This window comes from Populus nigra, chromosome 16 (assembly GCF_951802175.1).
Source record: "Populus nigra chromosome 16, ddPopNigr1.1, whole genome shotgun sequence".
NCBI lineage: Eukaryota > Viridiplantae > Streptophyta > Magnoliopsida > Malpighiales > Salicaceae > Populus > Populus nigra.
The window spans coordinates 3081190-3107905 of record NC_084867.1 but is presented as its reverse complement, the minus strand read 5'-3'; the positions used below and the strand labels follow the sequence as shown (position 1 = coordinate 3107905).

Genomic DNA, 26716 nt, shown 5'->3' with positions numbered 1-26716 from the left:
ACTAAATAATGCTAGCTGGGACATAAAGAAGGAGGGAATTAAAAGAGCAAATTAATGATCATCTCCTGTTTCAATATATTAATTAGTGATTTATTTGAACTACTTGTGGATCTTTCATCAAGTAAAAAACATTCAACGAGGAAGATGTAGATTATTATTATATACAACAAAGCATATATATATGCTTAGCTAGCAAACTATTTCTAGACGCTGCGGGACTGATATATATATATATATATATATGTGTGTGTATATATGTGTGTGTATATATATGTGTGTGTATATATATATATAACAAAGCATACATGTACCTTGGGCTTTCATTCCACCTTGTATTATTGCCATGCATTTGAGACACGGGCTTATGCTTTAGTCTCGATTTATTTTTATATTTTAAAAAAATTTTAAAAAATTTAAATTTAAATTTTATTTTATTTTTTATTTTAAATTAATATTTTTTTATATTTTCATATCATTTTAATGCGCTAATATAAAAAATAATTTTTTAAAAAATAAAAAATATTATTTTAATACATTTCTGAGTAAAAAACACTTTGAAAAAACAACCGTACCTACACTTCTAAACACATTCTTAGCCAATTAAGTGTTTATTTCCCCTTCCTTCCTCAATTAATGAGATAACTACTACTTTTTTTAATATATTTTTAAATAAAAAATATTTTAAAAATAACTACTACTTTACTCTTAAATATAAATTAAGAAAAATATTCCAATAGAATAAAGAAAAAGAAAGCACTTTAACTTTTCTCATAATATTTTTTTTTATTTGTTGTTATTTTTTTATGTTTTGTTTTTCTTTCTTTTTTTCCCTTTTTTTTTTTCCCCCATATTGTTTTCATTTTTTTTCCTTTTGTTTTTTGGATTTTGCATGTTTTTTTTTTCTTTTTATCCCAAGACGGTCTTTTCTTCTTTTTTCATTTTTTTATTCTTTTGTTTGGGTTTTTTTTCAAAATTATATTTATCGATTTTTTTAATATTAAAATGGTTGAGAATTTAGTTCTGTAGTTTTTTTCTTTAAAACATTATGGATTAGTACAATATTTCCCTACATGATTTTTTTTTCTGAATTTTTTTCTTCTTCCTTTTTTTTTTCCCAAAATGGTCTTTGTTGATTTTATTTTTTTCATATTGAGTTGATTGAGAATTTTGCTTCGTAGTTTTTTTTTTAAAAAAAACATTATAGATTGTTACAATGTTTCTTCATATGGTTTTTGTTTTTCTACAGTGTTTCTCCACATGTTTTTTTTTCAAAATTATCTTTGTCGAATTTCTTTTTAATATTGAGTTGGTTGAGAATTTAGCTTTAACTATCCCCACTTGTTTTTTTTCTATTTTTTTGCTCTTTTTTTTTCCAAAATTGTCTTTTTTTTCATTTTTTTATTTTTTTTCAGAATTGTTTTTGTTGATTTTATTTTTTTAATATGTAGTTGATTAAGAATTTAGCTTTATAGTTTTTTTTCTTTAAAATACCGTGGATTGCTACAGTGTTTCTCACATGGTTTTTTTTTTCTCTTTTTATGATTTTTTTTGTTTTTTTTCCAGAATTGTCTTTGTCAATTTTTTTTCATATTGAGCTAGTTGAAAATTTAGTTTCATAGTTTTTGTCTTTAAAACACTGTAGATTGCTACAGTGTTCCTACACATGATTTTTTTTATGATTTTTTTTCAAAATTATCTTTATTGATTTTATTATTTTTAATATTGAGCTAGTTGAGAATTACAACTATAGGTTTTCTCATGAAACACTATAGATTTCTACAGTCTTTTCTTGCATGGTTTTTTTCCTGTTGTTTTTTTTATGATTTTTTCTGAAATTTTATTTGTTGATTTTTTTTAATATTAAGTTTGTTAATAATTTAACTTTGTAGCTGTTTTCTTGAAAATATTATAAATTGGAATATTTTTTCTTTATATATATTTTTTATATTTTCTATAAATTCATAACAACGTATAAGTATGTTATAAGCCCACGACATCGTGTAGGCATTTTTGATATGTTATCTATCATGTGTTGTGAGATAAAATAATATTTAATAACTAGTATAAAACAAAAAACTGTAGAAACCGAATCCGAGTTAACTTTTCTCATACCCTCTTTCCTCAGCACCAGAGATCTCACACAGCAAGACGCGAAGCCAGGGTTTCAATTGGTGAGCCCTTCCTTTCTCTTTCATTTGCAATTACGAAATCCAGTTTCCTTTTCTTCTAACACTGATTTCTTTTTTAGAATTCACATAATGTTTTTATTTTTTAGCTGTCAATCATTGAAATTCCACCCCTTGTCAAGATATTTTTTTATTTTTTGTGTCAATTGTAGAATCTGAATGAAAATAATGAATCAGTTCCTTAACATTAGAAACCCCATTTCACAATTTTCATTAACTCCATGTTTAGTTTGTTGAAGTTTTGATTTTTAACTTCTGGGTATATAAAATCATTGCTTATTATTATTATTATTATTATTATTATTATTATTATTATTGAGATCAGCATTGCTACTTGCTTGAATTGTATGATTTATTTTTAAGGAGAGTGGGTTTTTTAGTAGGGAGAGATAGTTAATGATGGATGGAGGAATGCCAAATATAAAGAAATGGGTGGTCTTATATCCTGTTTACATTAACTCAAAGAAAACAATAGCTGAAGGAAGGCGGATTAGCGTGGAAAAGGCATGTGAGAATCCCACTTGTGTCGAGATAGGTGATTGTTGTAGCCATCTCAAACTTCCTTTTGCAATTGAGGTTTGTTTGAATCCACAATTTTGTTTTTTTTAGTTAGAGCTTGTGATTGCTGTTTTTTTATGTTTTATGATGATTTTTTGATATCATAGATTGATAAGGCATATCCTCGAGATTTCATGCAAGTAGGTAGAGTGAGGGTATTACTGAAAAGAGAAGATGGGAGTTTATCTAATCCTGCTATTCCTTCCAGTAAGCATCCTTTACCCTCTTTTCTGTCTATTGTATGATATGATCCTGCTTTTTTTTTTTTTATTTCCTTTTCATTAGTTACTTTTATCTTTTTATTCTTTCTTAAATATGCGTAAACTGATGGATATGTACACATATAGTTTTTTCTATGCTTAAATTTTAATTGTATTGGTATTGGTCCAACGTAATTGTTATGGAACTGAGCCATCACGGTTTTGTGTTTAGTTCCTATTGATTCACAAGCTAGGACCATTTCCATAGTTATGATTAAGTGAAGCAGCTGTTTGGTTGGATATTTTATCTTGTCGATAATTCCTTGTCATGCTGAACATTACATGATCCAACAACCTATTTCTTTTATCTCTTTGATTGGTATTGTGTTGACTCCTCTTAGGATAAGAGGTAGTTAGGTACTGTAACTAGTATTCCTGTAATCGGTTTAATATGTATTTTCTTTTATGGCTCCTATTCTAGTTTCATCTCCCAAGTTATTATTAAGTGAAGCAGCCTTCTGGTTGGATACTCTGACAAGGAATGTGTGAAATCTTCTATCAAGTTATCAAATGCTAAACTCCTGCAAAAATATATAGAAGAATCAGGCATCTTTGAAATGATAATATATATTTGAAAATCTTTTAGCTGATTTCCTCCTGTAAGTGAGATGAACTTGGAAATGTAACTGACTTCCTTTTTCCTTCAATCCCCTTCTTGTCTTCTCTCATTTTAACATCCAAAAGAACTCTAACTTGCTTCTTTTAAACTTTTAACTCTACTACTTTCCTTCCACTTCCTTCAACCCATACATACTGGTGAATTCCACAACACTTGTAAGAGGTTTTTTTTAAAAAAATTTTTTTCCCTGTATGACAGTTTATTTTTATACTTCCCACATGACATTGATTGGCCCCTCCACCTGCCCTGCAGACACATGTTTATTTTGTTCCCTGATAATCCTATTTGCATTTAATTCAATTGCGGATAACATATAGGTGACTTGGTGGTATCATTTCAGTGGCCCTAATTTCCAAGGGGTGGTAATCATTGACATGAGTGTTGGTTCCTGTTAGTCTGCATATAAACCTTTCAAGCAGGGATATTGACACACGAAAATAACCTGTTCGAAGCTAGTATGTTTAGTGTGTATGGTGTCATTAGCATTTAGTATTGCACCAGACTAGTTTCTACTAGGGATCCACTACTTTGTAAGCTGAACCAGCCTTTTCATATATGTTGTCTTAATTGATGATTTGGTGAATACCTTTTGCATGTTAACCAGTAGTTACCAGCATTTTCATGAAATACCAGCGGTTCACTTGGTGATCTGGATTGTTTGATAATTGTTGCCTTTTAGTTTAGTTGAGAAATTTGAGAGCTGTTTCTAATCACGCCTGATATGCCATGGCACTGTACTTCATTGACCTGGAGGAATGAAAGGGGAACATAGAAGAAAAATTAAAAAAAGGTGCTTTTTTGTTGCATCTATCATGAAAGTAAAGCATCAGGGGAAAGAACTAATAAAAATCAGCTCAAAGTTGGATGGGCTGATGTCACTTGTATACGAGTATCTGCCCAATTTTTCATATGTGATAAATTTGATATGTCACTTTATTGCAGGAAAACAGCTTATGCTCCATGTTGCAGAATTGGTACCTAGACATCCTGGGAGGACCAAGAAGCAGGAGCCAGCATCCACATCAAATGCTGCAACATCCAAGTCTGGGAAGGGTGGGAAGAAGAAAAGATAGTCTCTTCATGAGAGAGGATCAGGTTTGATTTGCAACTAGCTGGTCGAAACTTGACTTTTTCTTTTTTTATCATGAAAAGATTTGGATGAGAATCTTGCTTTATCAAAAATTTCTGTTCTTGTACACCATTTGTATTCAAGTCTTTCTACAAAGTGAATTTGTATGCATATCTTTTCACAAAGTGAAAAGTGAAACCTCAATTCAAGTAATATGGATATGCTATTATATGGCGTGCCTTTCTTTTGTTGTAGCATCTTTGCATCTGAACGTGCAACTTGGAGTTGCTGGTTTCATCATCTTGCTTAACATTAAGAAATATCATCTATTGTCCACGTAAAAAACAGTCATAGAATGGATTGCCAGCATTCTTGGTCCTCAACTCTCCTGCATTTCTTGATGAGAAAATGTATGATCAACTCGATGGGTTTAACCCGACTTGTATGATCGATTGTTTTGTTTTGGGTTTAACCTGACCATTTTAGCTTTTAATATGGTACACTGTAAATTTTTTTCTTTTTTTAGCTGAAGATGACCTGCTAATAACTAAAGGACTATGGATATCTTTTGTTGTAGCATCTTTGCATCAGTATGTGTATCTTGGAGTTGCTGGTTTCATCTTCTTGCTTAGCATTAAGAAATATCTAGTGTCCACGTAAAAAACTGTCATAGAACAGATTGCCAACATTCTTGGTCTTTAACTTTCCTGCAATTCTTGATGAGAAAATGTATGATCAACTCGATGGGTTCAACCTGACTTGTATGATCAATTGTTTTGTTTTGGGTTTAACCTGACTATTTTAGCTTTTAATATGGCACACTGTAAAATGTTTTCTTTTTTTAGCTGAAGTTGACCTGCTAATAACTAAAGGACTATGAATATCCCACGTTTAATTTGTTGCACATAGACATGAACTGCTTTGAGTTGTTAGTTTGGTGCCATGTTCTAGCTCTAGTTGTCTTATCATGCTGGGCCTATCATCTCCATTCCTTTGGAATTTGGAAATATGCATGACCGAGCTTGTTTATTGCAGGAAAATAGTTGCTTGTAATCGGTGAACCAGGAATACAGAGCATGTAACCTTCTCAAAACTCATGCTGATCTGTGAGTGTCCACATTCTTGAAAACCCCTTCCAACGATTGAAGATACTAATCTGGTGTGAGTGTCAGCTCTTTGATGCCGAGATACTCAGAATCACTGAAATGTCTAGGTACACACCACTTGGCTAATGAGGGTGCATGGAACATTGTTTTTTGGTTTCTTGCTCTTTTGTGCTTTTGGATTATATCAAAGTTGATACTAAAATTTAATGCAATCAGAGAGCAGCATGCATAAGAGACGATATTCCAACCGATTGATCTTATCAAGTAGTGCAAATTTAGTAGCAGCTGTCATCCTTCTCTTATTTTTCCTCTCTGCTGCTTGTCCAGTAATAAAAGAAGTCGAAATCAGGACAGAAATGGACCTCGTCTCTTATTGTAGTTTTATTGGTGCAGTAGAATGGGTTGTGGCTTATGATGCGTTCTGTCATGTGACCAAGATGGTTTGCTTCTTTGGCTAATCCTTTATAGAGTGGAGCTTGGGGTGAATGATCCCTTTGATAGGAGATGCTTCTGGTGTTGTTTTCTTGAGGGGTTAGGCCTCGTGCTTTATCCACTTTACCACAAGAAAAAAATAAATTGCATAGCTACCCTTTATTAGGGTCCTATACAAAATGCCAAAGATAGTGTTTAAAGAGCAAGAAAACTTTTGGACCGGACTATTGATTTAAATAGGTTTAATGAACTTAACTAATTTAATAATGTAATTATATATAAAAAAAAGCTGACGATAATTATAAAAATAACAATAATGAATTCAAAAAAAATAAATATTTACTAATATAATTTGTAACAGCCCAAATATCCGAGATAAAACACTTAAATTTTGGAATTATTAGGATTTTTTTTTATATAGTATGTTCTACCAAAATTTTAACTGAGTTTTTCTCTGTAAAATTGAATATCTCAAGTTATTGACTTATCAATTTTGCTTTTCAATTCAATCTAAACGAGACAGCATCACATGCAATATTTTATATGACACACTAATTATATATTTACAAGTTAAGCTAATATATTTTACATGCGTAAACGAGATTATAATACAAGTCAAAATGTCCGATAATATACCTTGCCTATGAGGTCAAAAGTGACAAGAAGGATTTACTCCTGACAAGTAAGTATGAGATGGTTATGAAAACAAAATTACCATAAACTAATATAAATAAATGACACTAATACTTTAGCTACAGAAAATTAGGTTATAAATAAATAAAATTTACTCATTCAAACTCTTAGTTTTGAATCCTGCCAAGCATTACTAGCGATTTCTTGAACTAATTTCTTTCGCTGAGATAATTTAAATTTTGGAACTTAAAACGAGTCTCCATGGTTTGAGCAGATGCATTGAGCTTAAAATCCCATGAATTCTGTTTGTGAACTGAGACAGTTTTATTCCCAGGAATTGGGACAATAAATTTACATATTAAACAGCAAAAAAGGTAGTTAATCACAAGCATTGCTAGCCTCCACGTCTGGATAAAAAAGGATGAATCATTTTGTTAGTGTCGGTGATGCATCGTCAGTAGAAGGAAATGCTATACACCAGCTTTCTCCGGTGTTTTGCCTCAAATGCAGTGATAATCTCATCAATGGAGTCCTCCCATGATTCAACTGCCTCAATCTATATAGAACAATCATCCATTCAAAATCTATTCACATAGAGAACTGAACAATAGATGGTATATTTAATGCAAAATAGGATTTCTACCTTTTGGCAGAGTTCCAAAGTGAGCTGACCTCCTACAGCTGCCTCCTCGTGATTATCTTTTACTTCTAAGTTAATCACCAGCACACTTTTCAAAAGAACATGATCACGGTTATGGAGATCTGCACATTTTCAAAGCAGTGATCAAATAATTGTATGAAGAGATTTTGATAAGGACAAACACTATCTATATACGCAGCATTACAAACCAAATGCATCTGCATACGTTGTGCATCAGGGAGATCTTCAAGGCGTCATGGTCATCAAACTTTTCATCACATGTTTAACTAAATGTTCAGACTTGAGAAGTGCAATGCACATGGTTTCTTACATCATTATTGGGTGGGGGTGCGGATATTAAACCAGATTATAATATAATTCAGCACTCCACAACTTATGTGAATGATTTTTATGCAAGCTTAACTCCATGAATAAACACACACTTCAAGTAAATTCAAATGTTGAACAAATCAAGTCAATAGAAAGTACTTGTAAGCACTTGACTATTCCACAAGGCAATCTAGGAGTTACTTGGAAACTTCATGGACTAAACTTTCCTTTTTCAGTTTCAGTTTCCTTAACATTTCTGATCAAGTGTTCTTGTATATTCAAGAGACTCTTCATTCCCTCACAAACTAGTCTATTGTATCTATTTGAGCATGTGTTAGATAGCTCGTCAATATATATATCCATCCAAACTCCATTGCACCAACTAATTCCTTTCTTTGTTTATTAGAAGACCCATTGGAGCTTGGGCTTTATAACAGGGGTAGGCCTTCCTTTTCCCTTAATCTCCCCATCTCAATTGTCAGCATGATTTGATCCCGGGTTATTTGTTATGACACCAAGAGACCCTTCTGCTAAGCTAGCTAGCACCCACCCAATTAGTTACTATATATTTTCTCTTTCCATACCATATGTAATAGATATCAACATACTTATTTAAATGGATACACTTTGAACTTATGATAAATGCATAGCATTCCAATTACCAAATCAGTTTACAACCAGGTGAACAAATGTAGATTCGGCTTTTTAAGTTGATTGCAGAGCTTCATAATTTTGTATTCAGACTCACACATCAAAGACATGGTTATGAGATGGATCAAATTAACACAAATGTTATCAAGACTTTGAAACAACGGGACTGGGACAACAATTGCAATAGTTCATAAATCTTATAGTACAAGAAAAAGGGAAAGCTGAACATTTGTGAGTGAGCTATAACACCCTGGACCTTCATTCAGGTATTTTTAACAGTATAAGCTATTTCTTAAAACTAGTTTGGTGAGCTTGCTTGACCTATTTCCTTTTTATTGTAGCTTCGGGAGTGATCATCATTCGTTCTTTATCCTTTAGCCTCGTATTGAGATTTCCATAAAACCCATAAACATAACATCCTTCTACAAAGTTCTATGAAATCTCAGCCATTCACTGTTGACATAGCTTAGAGACCATCCATGTAAAGAGATATTTTACATTATGGACCAAGGGGTGTGGGAAGACATGCCAAGAACAGCGAATGCCATCCTATTTCCATCGTTCTTCCCAAGTACCCACAGAAAAATCGAACATTACCTTTCAGCTAGCTCAAAACATACAGGCCAGTGCAAACAATAAGAAAGCCTGAAAGGTTCCCCATGGCATGACTTCTAGATAGAAAGTAAGAAATGACAGCTAAACAACATGAAAACGCTGGCTATATTCTATTTCTCCCTTGTGCTCTAAGTTTATAAAGGGAACAAAGGCACTAAAATATTAATCATGCAAAAACATGCAATCCTAAAAATTCTAAATGAAACTTAAAAGGGAAAAGGTTTTAATTAGCAAGAATCTGATATCTTAAATCCAAAAGGACAACTAGACCCCGAAAAACCTAATTGTAATCAGGCCGCAGATTGGTTTCATCTAATGTTAGCCATAAAGGTAATCTCAATTTAAATTAACAAAACAACCTAGATACCTTAAAACCCCCAAACTTAAGCAGTATTTGTTCCAACATCTCTACATAGATAGGAAGAACACCTTCAAGTTGATTAACTTGTCAATAGCAAACAGTTTTGTGCACCCATTCTTCCCATGTTCTTCTACATACAACACACAACGCATCACATATTAGATTCATTTAGTTATATTAAAATCTTTAGATCGAACTTCCACTAACGAGGAGCTTCTTAAACAAAGCAGCAAGGAGCAGTGCACCATAAAGAACAGGCTCAATCTCATCTTCACTGTTCTTGACTCCATTAAATAATTCCCTATAGACTTTCTATCAAGAGTTGTTGAGCATTATAAGTACCAAGACTGAGCTAAAAACCTCAAAGAGTATCACTTTTAGGATGCCAACCTTTTTGATTTAGCTAAAGAAGTTACCTCTACCATTCACCATCAAGATTAGTATTCAGACATTACTTTCTTTTCTTTTCGTGTTTTTTTGGGGGCAAAAAGATTCAGACATTAATTACTAAATAATGGAGAACCCCAGTCTAAAAGCTCTTTTCATCAATGGCTAAAAGTGAGTTTTTTATACAAGCATATGAACAGAGTAACTGCAAAACTCATTATTATCAAAATATCCAAAGGAACAAAAAATGCAAAACGAAAGATACATCTTTACCTTCAAGAACCATATCAAAGACCTTTTCTTCAAAAGTGAACACCACACTAAACGAACCATCGGCAGCATTGTCTTGCCAGCGTTGAGGTGCCAGTTTCACACCTGAATTTCTTTTAAGCATGGGCAATATCCCATTTCGCTTGTAACTGAAACTCTTGTCAAGGTTTCAACTTTTTTCTTTAAAATCACATACGTAGTTACCATAAGCTTTTCCTTTCACATTTAAGAAGCTAAATCAATAAAAAAAAAAAAAAAAGAGGAAGAAACCCCATGATCAAAATTCAAATTCCTTACAATTTTTCAGTAAAACACACGCCAGTTCCATCACAAATGCAACCATATCTAGCTATTTTCTTCAAACCCTTTTCTGGGTTTTGAAGTAATTCCTAAAATAACAAAAACCCAACTTCGCACCAATTAATACGATACCATAACCCCAATTAAATAATCCAAAACAAAAAAAAAAAGCAAAGGAAAGGAGATTCTCTCAGCAACCAAAGGTTATAGAAAAAGAAGAGTAGAGAGAGAGAGAGAGAGAGAGAGAGAGAGAGAGAGAGGAGGATACAGTTCAGGGTCTTTGCGCCTGAGATCATCGAACATTTGCTTATAAGGGGTGCCAAAGTCGTAAACGTTTGGTTCTCTGAGGGAAGGTCCAGGCAGCTTAACGTGAGCTCCAGTTCCATAAGAGGAGACATCAAATCCGTGCCTCTTAAGCAGAGAATGAGCCTCCATGCTTCTGTTCTGATTGGACGAACATACCATGGCGTACCGGAACTTCATGGTCTGCTAATTGGTGGCAGAGTGGTATATCTCCGGTGATAAACACTCGGTGGGTTTTTGAGGCCGTAGCAGATTATTAATCAGCGGCACCGTACAGACTCGGTCGCGGTTTTATTAATAAAAGAAAGTACTGATGTTTTATTTTGTTCTTAATTTAGTCCTTGATCAATGTACCTATTCTTAATCACATCCCAAACTTGTAAAGTTTTAAATTAGATCCCACGATTTCCCATATTTCTCAATTGGGTCATTTTGTAAATTTCTATTAATGTATTTCGTCCAATAATATTTTATGGTTTTGAAGACAATATGATGGAGAAGTTAATGAAAATTAATTAGAAGGACTTGATTGAGAATTGTTCATTGCTATTAATTTTTGAAAGCTAAATAGTATTAAGTTCCTTTGTTTTTATATTTTATAAGAGTTTTTTAAAATTTAAATTTATTTATTTATTTTTATATAAAATTAATTTATTTTAATGTTTTTAATTTGTTTTAATGGGTTATATTAAAATATTTTTTTTTAAAAAATGATTTAAATATATTTTCAAATGAAAAACTAGCATTATAAACCCTCTTGTCATCACGTGACCATTATCTTCTCCATTGTTTGGTAACGAGGGAGCAAACAGAGTCATTCTGGGTTTATTGTTAGCAGTAAGACTATCAGAAATGTAAATTTTACCATCCAGAACAACAACACAGAGACTTTCACTGTAAATCCGGCATCCTCAATGCCAATAATGTAGTGGTCAAGACGATCATGTAGTGGTTGCCATTAAAAAGCAAATTTAGATTGTTTTTCTTTTGAGAACTGCCTCGCATACTCAATCAATTACCATGGCATTACTCTCTTTCGAAGCTTGATGGTGATCGCCGGGAAGCTATGATTTTAAACTTAAAAGAAGCGTTAATCAACCCACGCGGCAGTTCTACCAAGAAAAATGAGTTTTTTGTGAATAATTATTTGCTCATGTGGTCTGCTGTCATCTTTTGTTATCCCCTTGCAATCTGATATTACCTTCAAACTGATGGGTTTCTATTTCCAAAGGTCAGCTTAATGATTGTAGAGGTGTTGATCCATGGAGACACGATTGGTGGTAAATAGTTATATGACTTTTGCGTGGTTAAAAGATTTTGATATTTCTGGAATGAGCAGTTGATGAGTAGAACAAAAGGAGTACTTTGACGGGGGATGGTTATTGCTCTGAAGCTTAAGCTCACAATGAACTTTCTGCTGCGATGGAAGATGGCAGAGGCAAAGAATGGAACTGGACACGTTCTACATGCAATTACTCCAAAAATGGGGGTGAGGATCTTGCGAAGAAAGGGCTCTCTCTCCAACATGTCTTTCATCAATAGGTAATGGCAAAGCTCAGCTAAGAAATTGTACTCGGCCTATGCCTCCGTTCTGCATTTTAGATTGCCCATGTTTTCTCCAGTATCAAGGGGAGCTGCGCAGCGGTTCAGAATTGGCTTGCTCGTCGTTCAATCATTATGCAATTTTATTTCTGGGAGTATTTGTGGACAGACTGAACAGATAAAACTTAGGACTTGTTTATTTTAAGGAATTTATTTTTTCGAAAACTATTTTCTTTATTTTTTTTTTAATGTTTGGTAAATATAAAGAAAGTTGGTCAAGGAAATTAAATTCCGGACAAAAAAACTAAAAAGTAATGCTTTCTAGCAGGAAAATGTTTTTCTTTTTTTATTTTAAGAAAAATACTTTCTTTGTTGACAAAAAAACATAAAGATTATGTTTAGAATATTAATTCCTAACTCTTTCTCTCAAATCTCTTGCAGAATAATTAAAGCATCTCTATCATTTCTTTTTCTAGATGACTTTTTTTTTCCTCAAATATTTTATTTATCTTATGCCTTGTTTGTTTTCAGAAATTTAGTTTTTTGAAAATCTTTTTCCTTATTTTTCTATGTTTGATAAACATAAGGAAAGTTGATCAAGAAAACTGAATTCCAATCAAAGAAAAAAGTAATTGATCAAGAAAACTGAATTTCAATAAAAGAAAAAAGTAATGCTTTATGGCAGGAAAGTGTTTTTTTTTTTATTTTAAGAAAAACACTTTCCTTTATTGATAAAAAATAATTGTATTTAGAATACAAATTTCAAACTCTCTCTCTCTTTCAAATCTCTTATAGAACAATTAAAGCATCTCAATCAGCTTTTTTTCCAGGTGATTTTTTTTACTCAAATGTCTTATTTATCTTTAGAAGAGCTCTAGAGATGGAATGGATAGTTTTGGATGGAAAAGAACGGTTTTCTGGAAGAGGAGAGAATTCTCTTAGAAAAGGAAAGAGGTAACATCTCAAGGATTTGTAAGATTTCCAAAAATATTCTTCCAATTTCTTTTGGCCAGTTTCTTCTTGCAACTCATCATTCATCTGCGCGCATCATACTCCGCGTTAATAGTTTCAGGAATACCCAGCAAGAATCATTCTGATCCTCTCTCTGTTCATCCGAAGAAAGGAAGGATCCCAAATGAGACAAATGCTACACATCTTATAAACTCTCATTTAGACCTGGGAAAGAACGGGCTAAGGATACCCGAAGAGTTTAAACTTCAAGTGTGGAGGCAGTTATGCTGAGGTTGTTATCGATCTTTTTCAACATGTTATATCAATGAAATGAAAGTTTTGCTCCAAGTTTTCTTCCTGTTTGTGAAAGGTGGTTTCCTGCAGGTATGATCTGTTGTTCCAAGGCAAATAATTTTCCTTGCCATTGACTGTTCCTTCTAAAGTTTCAGAAAAATAGATTCTGTCTTGTAATTTCAAGAAAGTTGTTGCATGTGCTCTTTCTCCAACCCTAGTGGAAGCTCATGAAACACTGCCATGTTACAAGAGATGACACAGAATGAAACACTGCCATGTTACAAGAGATGACACAGACGGCAACAAGTTTCAACGGGATGATGCTAGCAAACAGGCTGTTTATTTTTACATGCAGCAGAGCAGAACTGGTGCTTCATGCTACTAACATATCTATTAGGAGACCTGACAAACATATAGAAACAAAGGAGAAAGCAGCCATAACAGGCAGTTCCTGGTCAAGGTATGGATCATCCTCTGCATTTGTCAGCATCAATTCCTGCATCTGGGCCAGGGTCTTCTTCTACAGGTTCTTCCTTGGCGGGGTGTATGAATTCACAGCCTGCCTCCTCCTTGTTGTACCCTTCAGTTTCTAGCAAGTCCCTTGTAGACGGTCCTCCATGGCTCCTCTCTAGCCATAATGATCACGAACGTCAAGAATCATAATTAGTAGTATTAGTTTCCAAGTTGACAATGAAGAGGTGATTATTCACAAGCATGCAAATTTAAACCAGCAGAGATAAACGTAAAAGCTGGGTGGAGAAAGGGTTACGTTCAGCTAGGAATTCCTGAGCTTCAAGGCTCTCACCACCTCTCCTTCCTTTGCCTTGGCATCAAGTTCTGATCTTACCTGCTGTGTGGACTCCATTTCCCTCGAAAATATCTATCTTTATTAACCAGTAATACTAGAATAAAAGTGGTGTTCTGATACAACAATTTAAACCGTGACACGTGGGTTTGACCTATCAAACCCAACAATGTCTGGCTTCTATTTTTTTTTATTAAACTTTTTATTAAAATTTTAATTAATACTCCTTTATTTTTTATTTATTTTTTCACTTTTTATTTAAAATTTAATTAGTACCCTCTCTTATGTTTTTTTTAAATTGTTTAGTTCACCTTTTCAAAAATAGTAATTAATTTTTTAATTAATTTTTAATTTTATAACACCTCAAAGAAAGAGATTGTTGTATTTTGTCTTTAATTTTTTTTTCTTTTGATATTTCATATAAATAAATTTTATTGGTATAATGCTTTTATAAAATTAAAAATCTTTTATTCTTAACAACTAAAATGAACCATTAAAAAAATAAAACATATGAAATAAAAAGAATAATTATGTTAAAAATTTGCATGAGCATTTGTTTTTTACTTTCTAGTTTAATTTTGAAGTAGCGTTAAATGTTTTTTTGATTTATTGGCAAATATATTTTTAATTTATTTTATTAAATATAAATAATAATTTTTTATTTTTCTATTAAAAAAATTATAATACTTGAAAATACATTAATAATACCAGTATATTAAAAATTAACTTGAAAATCTAACCGTAGTGAAGTACGGCTACCAGCTTTGTATTAATTAATTAGTTTTACTAATCTACAGCTTCTAAGTTATTTGTAAGTCCCTGACATCCGTCATCTCAATTTTTCTTGAAAAAAGATATAGCCTTGAGTGGGCCATATTTATTTCCCTCATCAAGAGGCCTTACTGCAACGAGCAGCACTAGCCACCCAGTGCTTCCTCATCCTGGTACAGTACCGTATTTCTCTTCCTTTCTCTCTTCTGATTTTGCCTCTTTTATGGAACATATTGAGAGGAAAAGAGAGAACAAGTTTAAGGGACCTTTCTTGATCAATGAGTTAATCTAAAAGCAAGAAACGAAGTGGTGGATGAGTTTACTAAAGTTTTGTTGTGTTTGACTTCAGAGATGAGTACAGGGATGTCTTCTCTACTGCATGGAAACCCAAACTGCAGCATCTTACGAAATAATGGAGCTACCTCCTTTGTGGGGTTCTCAGCTCTTCCATTCATGCAATTGCGAGCTGGAGCTTTCATGAGAGGTGTGTTAGCAGGTTCTTTTTTTTCTTATTATTTTGAATTTTGTCTTGTTTCTGTGCTCCTCATATGTGATGAAAGCTATTTAGATGATATAATTCGTTTCAAAATTCTTTGAATCTAAAAGTTGTTGTTTTTGTTAGTCTTTTTTGGACTGATTTACTTTGAATTGCTTCAAATGTATTCTCAAGGAGTAACTGTAGTTGGGGTTTCCTTATCTGATGGAAGATTGATTGGTCTTAGTGAGATTAGCTCTAGAAGTTCTCTTTTGGGTATAAAAGTAGATAAAATCTAGGCATGTTTTTGCACTATTGAAGAATGCCCTGAGATTTGAGCCGATTTTTGAAACTCCAATTAATAATCTAAATTGTTCCCAATCTATGAGGGTAGCTATGAATACTTGTTGAGTATCTTTAGGTTGTTGATCCCTACGGAAATGCCCTTTTATCCCTTTCCTTTTGCAGCTGATTGGATACTATGATTGCCTCATTTCCTCCCAAGATTTTCTTTTGGTCCTTAATGAGGCATGTGATTCTTTATTATAATTTAGCAATTAAAATGTGTAGCCCAGCCAAGATGCACGGACATCAACTTCTGCTATGGATTCAGCATGTGTACACTGTTTCTTGATTTCATGTGTTTCATTCACAATGATGCTAGTTAACCTATAGTTCTAACTGCAAATTAATTACATGAAATTAGAATTTTTTGTCCCAATTTTAAATTCTGTCCTGAATTCAGCATGCACAAAATGTTTCTTGCTTCATGTGTTGTTTGTGTTGACACTGATATTAGTTTACCTTGAGCTTAAGTTCCAATAAATTATATGCAATTACCAATTACCAACGCAACTTCATGATTTGAGTATTAGTTATTCTTGGATCCCTGTTCTGACAATATTTATCAAGCAGACTTGATGAGTACTGTTGCAAGGACACTTCTTGTTTTCAAGGCCTGTAGTGTTACTCTTACATATGATATTATCAACTATTCAGGAAGATTAATTCCACAAAGCTTGTATAGAAAGGAAAAATTCTGTTTTCCAAGAAAAGGACTTGGCAGCATGATGTCAAAGAAAGTGACCTTTACTACCCGTAGTAGCAGTGAAGATGGTTCCTCCGATCAAGGCAAGGCATGTACGAGCAGCTACTCATGATGAATTTGAGTGTTATGATTATTCCTTTTTTCTTTAACTTAAAAAAATAAAGGATTTCCTTGTTTGTGTAAAAGTGGCTGGCTGCTAAATGTCAGTGCCTCTTAAATGAATGTCAGTCATTTTGTTGTTCTAATTTTGTTGACTTGGATGTTGTATTCATATCTTTCTTGTACTTGTTCCTAGAACAGACTCCTTTTGGGTACAACAGGAAGGATGTCTTGTTGATTGGACTTGGAGTCACAGTTCTCGGCATTGGCTTGGAAAGTGGATTGGAGGTATCGTGGCATTCTCATCCTTAAAATCATTCCAACCTTTTCCATTTCCATTCTTTTCTGTTTCCTCTTTACTTACACACCAATTTGCACTGCCTCACCGATCGATGGAGTAAACTGCTATGTAATGCATTAGCAGTTTTTATTGTGCTGCAATGTTTCGCTTGTTACATTAAGATGTTTTCTGGAATTTGTTTTTCTTAATCATGGATAGATATCATGCATTGAGATAGTTCGCTGTATACTTGCATTATCTGATGGTCCTTTTATGATGGATTCTGCAGTATGCTGGTGTTGATCCTTTACAAGCAGGGAATGTTGTTCAATTGGTATTAGTTTTGGGTCTAACAGTTGGATGGATTTCAACATACATCTTTAGGGTATCAAACAAGGAAATGACATATGCCCAACAACTTCGTGATTATGAAAACAAAGTCATGGAGGTATTGTTTTTTGTAGAGTTTTCTTCTCAAATCTGCAGAAGTAAAGTATTTATTTGCCAAAAGTCATGCATGATGCATATATGACATTCTTTTATTTACTGCGACAGTGATTCCTTTTTGATCGATTTTGTATGCTTGTTCTTAGATGCATATCTTGTAGTATCTCGTAAATGGTTGAAAAAACAAAATAAAACTACATATTTCTTTTCTTTCTTTCTTTTTTCTGAGTCCTGAATTGCTCTTATTAACAAATTAGTACTTAAATATTCCATACAATTCTCATATATTTTCATAAAGAATGTGAAGGGTAGCCATTCATTTCATTTAGTGGAAAAGGAGTTTTGGTAAAAGCTGACAATTTGATGTTTGATATGCTGCAAAAGTTTTCTTGCATCTACTCTTTTATTTGCATCTTCGTTTATCTGTCAACATGTATAGTCAGTCACTTCACACCTTTTTGTGTAGAACCGGACTCTAGATTCTTTTAGTATATGGAAAAAGTATGGGAAAATACCCAATAACCACTTTGAATTCCTCTTTTGTTTGCTCCTGACATGGAATCGGGCCTCAATCCGGTTTTGCAGAAGCGGTTAGAGGGCTTGTCAGAAGCAGAGTTAGAAGCGTTGCTTGAACAGGTTGAAGAAGAGAAGAGACGCCAAGCAAGTGGTGAGAAGATCAACTAAAGCTCCCTTACCCTCTACTAAACCCTTTGTCCACAAAGTTGCTGTAAAATAATCGAGTATGGTCTCTACATTCATAGGTTATATCCATTTTTAAAAGTCTGAGGTTTACCTCAGTTGTATCAACCGATATGTTACAATGTGATGTTCCAACTGCAAAATCTTACAGTGGTGATCTTCATTGTCCAAAGTTACTGTTGGGTCATTCCTTTTATATTCATAAAAAAATGTGGCATATTGAATCAAAACTAGCTAGTTGCAGTTCACCTCTTGCCTCCTCCAAGGGCTGAAATGTGTAAGGATCACAAAAGCTTGACAAGAGCTCTTAGTAAGTGGATTGAGATCCTGGTAAAAAAAATTTTCTTCTTATAACTGTCATTCCCTTTGAATGGAAAAACTTTAAAGTTTGAATGGATTCAGATTGAGCGATTCTCGGACAATCCCGATGCTAAGAATCCTTTTTAACATTAACATGGTGATATCTCTAAACGTCTTATGTTCTAGCCTGGACATTTGTTTCCAGCAACTGTTGCTAGTCCTGGACTTAAAAATGTTCAAAAATTATTGATGATAAAATGCGCCATGCCCTTTCCTTTCACATTTTCAAAACATTTCTTCATAAATTACTCTTTGATTTATTGCAAGGCCATTGGAAATGGACTAAGCAAGTTAATCCTCCAATGCTTCTTTGCCCTTCCATTCTTACAGTAAAAAATGTTTTTGAATCATTTGCTTCAATCACCAAAGTGACTTTGCCTGCAAACTAAATTTAGGACGATAATCTCAATGTGATTTGTATATATATTCTCATTATACAATTAATATATAATCTTGTCTTAATTACAATACATTGTATGTCCTAAAATATAAGACCATCATATATAGATAGCATGATATTAGGGATATCAAATCACTATTGTCTGTTACCCACCCTTCCCCAATTTGAGCTGGAGATGCGAGAAAGCTCAAATTGGCAAAGCAAATGGAGCAGAAGAGAGCCCTTTGGTGAAAATATTGGTGAGAATATCGGCCACATGATCTCTACTGGAAACAAACTTGACTTCGATATCTCTCGACGCAACTTGATCATGAACAAAATGCAAAGCAACCTTTAAATGCTTAGTCCTAGCATGATTAATAGGATTGACTACAAGATAGGTGGTGGAAATATTATCAGGGTAGACGAGGTGCAATAGATAAGTCACTACGCAAAGAATGAAACCAAGATGATTCGGCAACATCAGAGGCAAGGGGATGATACCCAGATTTTATACTACTTTATGAAACTTGGGATGACCACACAGCAAGTAAGATCAGAACTTGATGCCAAGGCAAAGGAAGGAGAGGTGGTAAGAGCCTTGAAGCTCAGGAATTCCTAGCTGAACGTAACCCTTTCTCCACCCAGCTTTTATGTTTATCTCTGCTGGTTTGCATGCTTGTGAATAATCACCTCTTCATTGTCAACTTGGAAACTAATACTCTACTATTATTCTTGACGTTCGTGATCGTTATGGCTAGAGAGGAACCATGGAGGGCGGTCTACAAGGGTACAACAAGGAGGAGGTAGGCCGTGAATTCATACACCCCTGCAGAAGAAGACCCTGGCCCAGATGTAGGAATTGATGCTGACGAATGCAGAGGATGATCCATACCTTGACCAGGAACTGCCTGTTATTGCTGCTTTCTCCTCTCTGCTCTCTGTCTCTATATGTTTGTTAGCTCTCCTAATAGATATGTTAGTAGCATGAAGCCCTAGTTCTGCTCTGCTGAAAGTAAAATTAAACAGCCTGTTTGCTAGCATCATCCCGTTAATAGCATCATCCTGTTTGTTGCTGTCTGTGTCATCTCTTGTAACATGGCAGTGTTTCTTGACCTTCCACTTGGGTTTGAGAAATAGCACATGCAACAACCTTCTTGAAATTACAAGACAGAATCTACTTTTCTGAAACTTAGAAGGAACAGTCAATGACAAGGAAAAATAGTTGCCTTGGAACAACAGATCATACCTGCAGGAAACACGTACCACCTTTCACAAACAGGAAGAAAACTTGGAGCAAAACTTTCATTTCATTGATATAACATGTTGAACATGTACAAGCAAGATCGATAACAACCTCAGCATAACTGCCTCCACACTTGAAGTTTAAACTCTTTGGGTATCCTTGGCCCTTTCTTCCCAGGTCTAAATGAGAGTTTATAAGATGTAATAGCATGTCACATTTGGGATCCTTCCTTTCTTCAGATGAACAGAGATAGGATCAGAATGATTCTTGCTGGGTATTCCTGAAACTATTAACGCGGAGTATGATGTAGATGTATGGTAAGTTGCCAGAAGAAATTGGAAGAATATTTATGGAATCTTACAAATGTTCTTGTTTCTTGCACAAAAAGGGTAAGAATTTAATCCGGGTCTTAATGAGTAACTTTGGCAGATGTTGACTTGTTACCCCTTTCCTTTTCTGACAGAATTCTCTCATCTTCCAGAGAAACGTTCTTTTTCATCCAAAACTATCCATTCCATCTCTAGAGCTCTTCCAAGTTTTATCTGTTCAGTCTGTCCACAAATACTCCCTGAAATAAAATTGCATTATGATTGAATGATAAGTAAGCCAATTCTGAACCGCTACGCAGCTTGCCTTGATACTGGAGAAAACACGGGCAATCTAAAATGCAGAACGTAGGCAAAGGCCCAGTACAATTTCTTAGCTGAGCTTTGTCATTACCTATTGATGAAAGACATGTTGGAGAGAGAGCCCTTTCTTTGCAAGATCCTCACCCCCATTTTTGGAGTAATTGCATGTCGAACGTGTCCAATTCCATTCTTTGCCTCTGCCATCTTCCATCACGGCAAAAAGTTCATTGTGAGCTTAAGCTTCAGAGCAATAACCATCCCCAGTCAAAGTACTTCTTTTATTCTACCCAACTGCTCATTCCAGAATATCAAAATCTTTTAACGACGCAAAAGTCATATAACTATTTACCACCAGCATGTTTACCTGTAGGAGTAGAAAGCAATCGTGTCTCCATGGATCAACACCCCTACAATCATTAAGCTGACCTTCGGAAATAGAAACCCATCAGTTTGAAGGTAATATCAGATTGCAAGGGGATAACAAAAGATGACAGCAAACCACATGAGCAAATAATTATTCACGAAAAACTCAATTTTCTTGGTAGAACTGCCGCATGGGTTGATTACGCTTTTTATAAGTTTTAACTCGTAGCTTTCTGAAGATCACCATCAGACCTCGAAAAAGAATAATGCCATAGTAATTGATTGCGTATGCAAGGCAGATCTCAAAAGAAAAACAAGAGAAAATAAACATGAGGCCATTTTACTTTTTCCCTAAGAAGAAACATCTGCTAACGTTCAAGACAGATTAAAAATTAGAAAAAAATATGTAAATTGTGATATTCTTTAAGGGTAAATTTTTTGGTCTGGTGTTCCAAGTGATAATACAATGGATCCAGACAAGAGTTCACGGCTATCTTCTTTACAGGGTAAGAACAGAGTTTTGTCTATACTTACAAGTGAACATGTATGATGAAATATAACACTAATATACATTATAATCAGTACTAGAAAGCAGCGGTAGTAATTTCATTCACCATGATGATGCCTAATTGCAGGATGATGATAGAAAGGTCTCCATGCATCCTCCTCAAGCACACACATGTTTTGCTCCAGCTTTTTTAAGTTGATACTCCTCAAGTGTTCTTTCCAGGAAGCGGTCTGGAGTGAGTCTATTCAACAACATATTGTCATACAACATCATGGCTTCAGTTAATCTCCCAACCTTGCAATATCCACGGATCAGAATCGTATAAGCTATCACATCAGGCAATAAATGTTTGTCTAGTGCACAACGAAAAGCACAAGACGCTTCCTTCATTAGACCTCTTTTACATAGACCATCAATGAGAATGCTGTAACTGACAATATTTGGAGCAATATTGTTTTCAAGCATCTCATTATACAGCTTTAAGCCACTTTCCATCATACTTTGAGATTTGAAATAACCATGAATCAAACAATTATATGTCACCAAATTGGGTTCGGGACCCTCTTCCAGCATTTTGGAAAACATCAACATGGCATCATCCATTCTACCTTCTCTACAAAATGCATCAATCAGTATGGTAAAAGTAATGGCATTGGGTCTGAGCTGTTCACTTGTCATCTTCGCAAAAAGCTGAACTGCATCATCTAACCTTTTGAAATTGCAGTAACAGCAAATCATTGTGTTGAAAGTAAAAACATCAGGTTTTGGCCCTCTCTCAACAACATGGACAAAGAGTCCAAGTGCAGCCTCCAAATGGCCTTCCCTAGAATGCATATTAATGAGAACATTATAAATTGCAATATCAGGGGCCACAGCATTCTTGCACATGAAATCAAAAATACATAATCCTGCAGATGATTTTTTCAGCTTACAAAGTCCATCAATCAGAGTGCAATATGTAATAACATCTGGTTTGAAATCCTTCTTGAGCATTTGGAAGAATAACATCAGTGCCTCATCAACTTTACCAAATTGAGCAGCGCCTTTAATAAGGATGGTGTAGGTCACTGTGTCTGCTTTTATATTTAACATTCCCATTAGATAGTACACCTTCATAGCACCAACTATGCATTTCAATCTACAGAAGCTGTCTAGCAAGGTGTTCAAAGTAAAAACATTGGGACTTAAACCCCTATTCACAGCTTGACAGAAGAATCTTAGTGCATCACCCAGCAACCCTTGTTTGCATAGACCATTTATCAGAACACTGTAAACAATGGTATCAGGTTCACACCTCTTCTTTATCATATCCTCATATAAGTAAAACCCATCCCTTAGATTTCCTGATTTGCAAAATCCAGCAATGAGAGCGCTGTAAGTTAAAATAGATGGCTCAAAACCAAGTTTCAGAATCTGAACAAACAGTCCACAAGCCTCTAAGATCCTACCATTCTGACAGAACCCCTTTATAAGAATGCTGCAGCTGACCACATTAGGTGAAATCCCTTCATTCAACATTCTCTTATATATCTGAATTACCCTCCCTAAATCCCCAATTTTCACATATGCATCCATGGCTGAGCTGAAACCAACAACATCAAACTTGATACCCTTATCTAATGCTACCAACAAGAGCCTTTGTCCATCTTCCAGCCTCCCTGCCTTAAACAGGCCATCAATAAGAATGCTGTAGACAATTAAGTCAGGTGCCACACCATTCCCTGCCATAACATCAAAAAGCACAAATGCTTTATCCAAATTTCCCTCTTTGCAATATGCATCAATCAATGTGCTAAATGTGACAACATTTGGTTTTGGGCCAATCCTCACTACCATATTAAAATAATCATCTGCAACTCCTATATCATTTTGCATCCAAATACCTTTTAAAATCTTATTGCAAGTAATGATATCCAGACCAAAACCTCCTTGAATCAAAGCTTTATGGAATCTCAAACCCATTTCAACCTCACCCTTGTTCATAAACCTATTCATTACAAATTCATAAACACTAAAAGGCTGTTCTCTCATAGCTGAACACAGCTCACCATACTTATCCACAATTACATCAACACAATGTGAATCAACCAAAGAACCCAACAACAAGTACACCACATTTGGTGAAACAAAAATACCCTTTACACAAACATGCATGAATATATCAACAGATTTATCAAACATCCCTTTTCGACAGTAACTCTCAATCAAAAACCCATAAACAACACTATGATTTGTCGAATCCAAATCACAAAAACCATCACGAAAGGCATCCAAAGTGTCATAATCATTTCCAAATTGCATGATAAACTTATCGAAAACACAAGCAGCACGACTAAATAATTGGTTTTGAAGCAAGACATGGAGGAGGGCACAGAATGATGGTGCAGAGAGTGGTGAAATGAAAAAGCTCTCAGCCCACTCAAAGAATCTAATAGCCGAAAAGGGCTTAGGCTGAAGGGATATAATAACGTCAGGTACATGGTAGAGTTGTAATTTAGAGAGAAGAATAGGGTTTAAGGGTTTAGGGTTTTGTTGGTTGTGAAAGGCTTTAACAATTTGGTGTATAAGGCTCCAGTTCTTGTTCTTAGAAGAAGAAGAGCTAGAGAAAAAGTAATAATAAGAGCAATGATTGTGACTTTTAGTAATAGACGAGAAAATAGCAGAAGGGCTTTTGATATTAACTAGCATCTTTGAGATTATTAAGGATGAATTACAAAGGAACATAGTTTTGAGTACCATTCAGTCTCCCTTTGCCAGCTGACATAACCCTAGTTTGGCCTGTGAAACAACTGAGGGGAGACCCTTATCTAGATTTCATAGTTTGGTCATCATGAAACCCATGAAGTCACAGATTTTTTTCTCTGCAAAAAACACAAACAAGGCAGTCATATATCCAGAAAGCAACCTAGAAACAACGAAGATTGGAATTTGAACACTGTCTCTTTGAAAGTTTACAACTTTGATACATTAGTGAAGCAATTACACACTAAAATGAACTGTAATCAGCTCAAATTTTACAATTTAGCAATCAAGAAAGTCCAATTAGCAGATAAAATAGAGCAAACACAAAAAGAAAGAAAGAAGCTTGTTTTCCATTACTTATTACCAAGTTAATAATGCTAGCCAAAAAAGGTGGAAAAAAACGAATTTCTCATTCAAAACAAAGAGCTCTCCAACATGATTAAATTTCACCTCTGAATTGTTGCGTATTTCCACCCTTGACTATAGTCTATATGAAGAAATTTTGTTCTCTGGTAATCTAGCACAACAATTTTTGGATGCCAAAAAGTTCATATCCAGCCTAAATACACTACTGAACTCCTGTTTTTCACTTGACTCGACTATACCAGTCCTATATAGAGAGACTAATTATGTAATCAAGTTGTATAAAGCATTACATGTAAACTATAAATACTAAAAAAGCTTATTGCAGATATGTAAAGTGTGAAAATGACTCGTCATAAATTTAAAATGAGAAAATCTAAGAATCAAAGGGGTACCTGCCTTAGACAAAGCAACATGCAGGCTGGCAGTTCAGTATTTGATATAGAGGCTGAACTAGGATTGTATAGAATTTGCACGTTCACAGTAGAAGGTTATTTAACTATAATAAGCATACCATTAATTAATGGACCCAACTCTTCCCCAAGTTTGAGCTTGGTCTAAATCACTGTCAAACTAATGCTATAGCCACTTCCAAGTTGCCACCTATATGGAGAGACTAATTATGTAATCAAAATCAATGTTCAATTACTCGTTCAATGCTGATATCTTATGTTCAAAATGATCATTTTCTATTATTTTTTATGTTGGTTGTATATAACACTCTACCCCTCATGAGGTAAACAATTGCTTTCATGAATTCCAGGTCAGATATTACCTGGGTCCTATGGTAGACAAACGTACTTTTTAGTCCCTCACGGCCCCTCCAACAAAATAAAGCACCCCTTATTGCAGCAATAAATGAAACACAAAAGCATTTGAGCAAAGCCCAGAACCAAGTGGACAAGTCGTCAAAGAGAACCCTTAAAAAATGAAAGAGAACCCACAGGACTTGAGAAAACAGGCAAACATAAAAGTGCAAAGGAAAGAATAAAAAAGAAAACTTTGATCATCGTACAAGATAAGGTAAGGATTAAGGAGATTGCTTACTTGGTTAGTAAAGACAGATAGAGAGAGACCAAACAACTGAGAGAAGATAAGGAGGTTTATAGCAATTTGTATAACAAGCATCAAGCAGCGATAAAATACAACTCGTATCTTATGTATAAGACCAAAGACTCCAGGTCCAGGGACTAGCAAACATCTTGTTAAACCCGACCATCTAATTAAAAGTGTAGAAATGGTTAGAATGGGAAAGGAAAGCAGCACCTGTTTTTAAATTGTTTGTTAAATGGGATTTGTGGTCATCAACTTTCACATAAACCAACAAAAATTTCAGTATTTCAAGCATTGTTAAAGGGCAAGGAAGGAACACAAGGACAGAGTTAAAGGGACAGGCCCTTTTGAAATTAAAAAAAAAAAAACCGATAATCCAAACCAGAGTGAATTGAGTAAAGCAAAGCAAAGCAAAAGCAACAGAGTGATTAAAAAGAATGAATGAGCAATAGAGGTTAGCAAGAGGGTGGGTGAGGCTGAATTACAGAAATGAGACAAGAAAATGGAGGCACTGTGTTGATTTATCGAACAAATTAGGAGTAGAGAAGAATAAAACATCCCTAAATCAAAAACCCTAGTTTCTAAATCAATGGAAGCCAGATTAGGGTTTTATTGAACAAATGAGGAGCAGAGAAGAAGAAAATATTCGTTGATTTACCTGTGGTGGATTCTGATTTGCTGCAGAGAAGAAGAAAACCCTAGCTTTTAGGTGTGGTGTTTTATACGATTTTCTCTCTTTTTTTTCCCGCGCAACAGAGAGGGAAATGAAGAAAAAATAACCCAGTGTTATAATTTATATGAAGGGCAGTATAGTCATTTAATAAATAATAAATCTTGTGCATTAAATTGTCCTGCCTGTTTGGTAATAGGTTTAAATTGATTTTCATACTTAAATATATTAAAATAATATATTTTTTATTTTTTAAAATTAACATTTCAAAA

The 26716-nt window shown here is 34.4% G+C and overlaps 4 protein-coding genes and 1 long non-coding RNA gene across 17 annotated transcripts; 2 read left to right on the top strand and 3 right to left on the bottom strand.

Moving 5' to 3' along the window:
- The first annotated feature begins 2009 nt into the window (after window positions 1-2009).
- Window positions 2010-6082, top strand: LOC133676144 (signal recognition particle 19 kDa protein-like). Of its 2 annotated transcripts, none has more exons than XM_062097741.1 (5): window positions 2010-2171; window positions 2567-2762; window positions 2852-2951; window positions 4566-4718; window positions 5728-6082. In XM_062097741.1, exons 2-4 carry the CDS (start codon window positions 2583-2585, stop codon window positions 4694-4696), a joined length of 411 nt encoding a protein of 136 aa, XP_061953725.1. In that variant the 5' UTR covers window positions 2010-2171; window positions 2567-2582; the 3' UTR covers window positions 4697-4718; window positions 5728-6082. The 2 variants fall into 2 exon arrangements, with proteins under 2 accessions (XP_061953725.1, XP_061953726.1); XM_062097742.1 differs by having other exon boundaries at window positions 2046-2171; window positions 2570-2762.
- Window positions 6083-7063: 981 nt separating this feature from the next.
- On the bottom strand, window positions 7064-11001 carry LOC133676143 (uncharacterized). The gene is made up of 4 exons (XM_062097740.1): window positions 10686-11001; window positions 10121-10266; window positions 7507-7625; window positions 7064-7419 (listed from the first exon to the last, which is right to left on the bottom strand). Exons 1-4 carry the CDS (start codon window positions 10898-10900, stop codon window positions 7318-7320), a joined length of 582 nt encoding a protein of 193 aa, XP_061953724.1. The 5' UTR covers window positions 10901-11001; the 3' UTR covers window positions 7064-7317.
- A 2655-nt stretch (window positions 11002-13656) lies between these two features.
- On the bottom strand, window positions 13657-14388 carry LOC133675159 (uncharacterized). The gene is made up of 2 exons (XR_009835356.1): window positions 14277-14388; window positions 13657-14135 (listed from the first exon to the last, which is right to left on the bottom strand). It is a non-coding gene; the product is annotated as an uncharacterized LOC133675159 (long non-coding RNA).
- A 745-nt stretch (window positions 14389-15133) lies between these two features.
- Window positions 15134-18303, top strand: LOC133675392 (uncharacterized). 3 transcript variants are annotated; one of them, XM_062096739.1, is made up of 6 exons: window positions 15134-15256; window positions 15433-15567; window positions 16558-16694; window positions 16907-16993; window positions 17275-17433; window positions 18018-18303. In XM_062096739.1, the coding sequence occupies exons 2-6, from the start codon at window positions 15435-15437 to the stop codon at window positions 18114-18116; spliced, it is 615 nt and encodes a 204-aa protein (XP_061952723.1). In that variant the 5' UTR covers window positions 15134-15256; window positions 15433-15434; the 3' UTR covers window positions 18117-18303. The 3 variants fall into 3 exon arrangements, with proteins under 3 accessions (XP_061952723.1, XP_061952721.1, XP_061952722.1); XM_062096737.1 differs by having other exon boundaries at window positions 15433-15579; XM_062096738.1 differs by lacking the exon at window positions 15134-15256 and having other exon boundaries at window positions 15264-15579.
- A 578-nt stretch (window positions 18304-18881) lies between these two features.
- On the bottom strand, window positions 18882-26539 carry LOC133675190 (putative pentatricopeptide repeat-containing protein At1g31840). Of its 10 annotated transcripts, none has more exons than XR_009835369.1 (8): window positions 26433-26533; window positions 25769-25804; window positions 21723-24477; window positions 21110-21166; window positions 20837-20949; window positions 20478-20684; window positions 20120-20402; window positions 18882-19992 (listed from the first exon to the last, which is right to left on the bottom strand). XR_009835369.1 is itself a non-coding variant. In XM_062096480.1 (3 exons), exon 3 carries the CDS (start codon window positions 24353-24355, stop codon window positions 21776-21778), a length of 2580 nt encoding a protein of 859 aa, XP_061952464.1. In that variant the 5' UTR covers window positions 24356-24477; window positions 25769-25804; window positions 26433-26533; the 3' UTR covers window positions 21494-21775. The 10 variants fall into 10 exon arrangements, 1 of the variants encoding a protein (XP_061952464.1); XR_009835365.1 differs by having other exon boundaries at window positions 18882-20119; window positions 20228-20402; XR_009835371.1 differs by having other exon boundaries at window positions 18882-20402; window positions 21723-23337; window positions 24353-24477.
- Window positions 26540-26716: the final 177 nt, after the last annotated feature.

Bases quoted from the DNA above. Each gene is read 5' to 3' on its own strand.
- LOC133676143 (XM_062097740.1), bottom strand. From the start codon at position 10,900: ATGAAGTTCCGGTACGCCATGGTATGTTCGTCCAATCAGAACAGAAGC. The intron at 7,626-10,120 runs GTAAAGATGTAT...GAAAATGTGCAG, and splicing joins CTTTGATATGGTTCTTGAAG to ATCTCCATAACCGTGATCAT. The intron at 7,420-7,506 runs GTAGAAATCCTA...TGTTCTATATAG, and splicing joins CTTTGGAACTCTGCCAAAAG to ATTGAGGCAGTTGAATCATG.
- LOC133675392 (XM_062096737.1), top strand. From the start codon at position 15,435: ATGAGTACAGGGATGTCTTCTCTACTGCATGGAAACCCAAACTGCAGC. The intron at 16,695-16,906 runs GCATGTACGAGC...TTCCTAGAACAG, and splicing joins GTTCCTCCGATCAAGGCAAG to ACTCCTTTTGGGTACAACAG. The intron at 16,994-17,274 runs GTATCGTGGCAT...TGGATTCTGCAG, and splicing joins GCTTGGAAAGTGGATTGGAG to TATGCTGGTGTTGATCCTTT.
- LOC133676144 (XM_062097741.1), top strand. From the start codon at position 2,583: ATGATGGATGGAGGAATGCCAAATATAAAGAAATGGGTGGTCTTATAT. The intron at 2,763-2,851 runs GTTTGTTTGAAT...TTGATATCATAG, and splicing joins AACTTCCTTTTGCAATTGAG to ATTGATAAGGCATATCCTCG. The intron at 2,952-4,565 runs GTAAGCATCCTT...ACTTTATTGCAG, and splicing joins TAATCCTGCTATTCCTTCCA to GAAAACAGCTTATGCTCCAT.
- LOC133675190 (XM_062096480.1), bottom strand. From the start codon at position 24,355: ATGGTACTCAAAACTATGTTCCTTTGTAATTCATCCTTAATAATCTCA.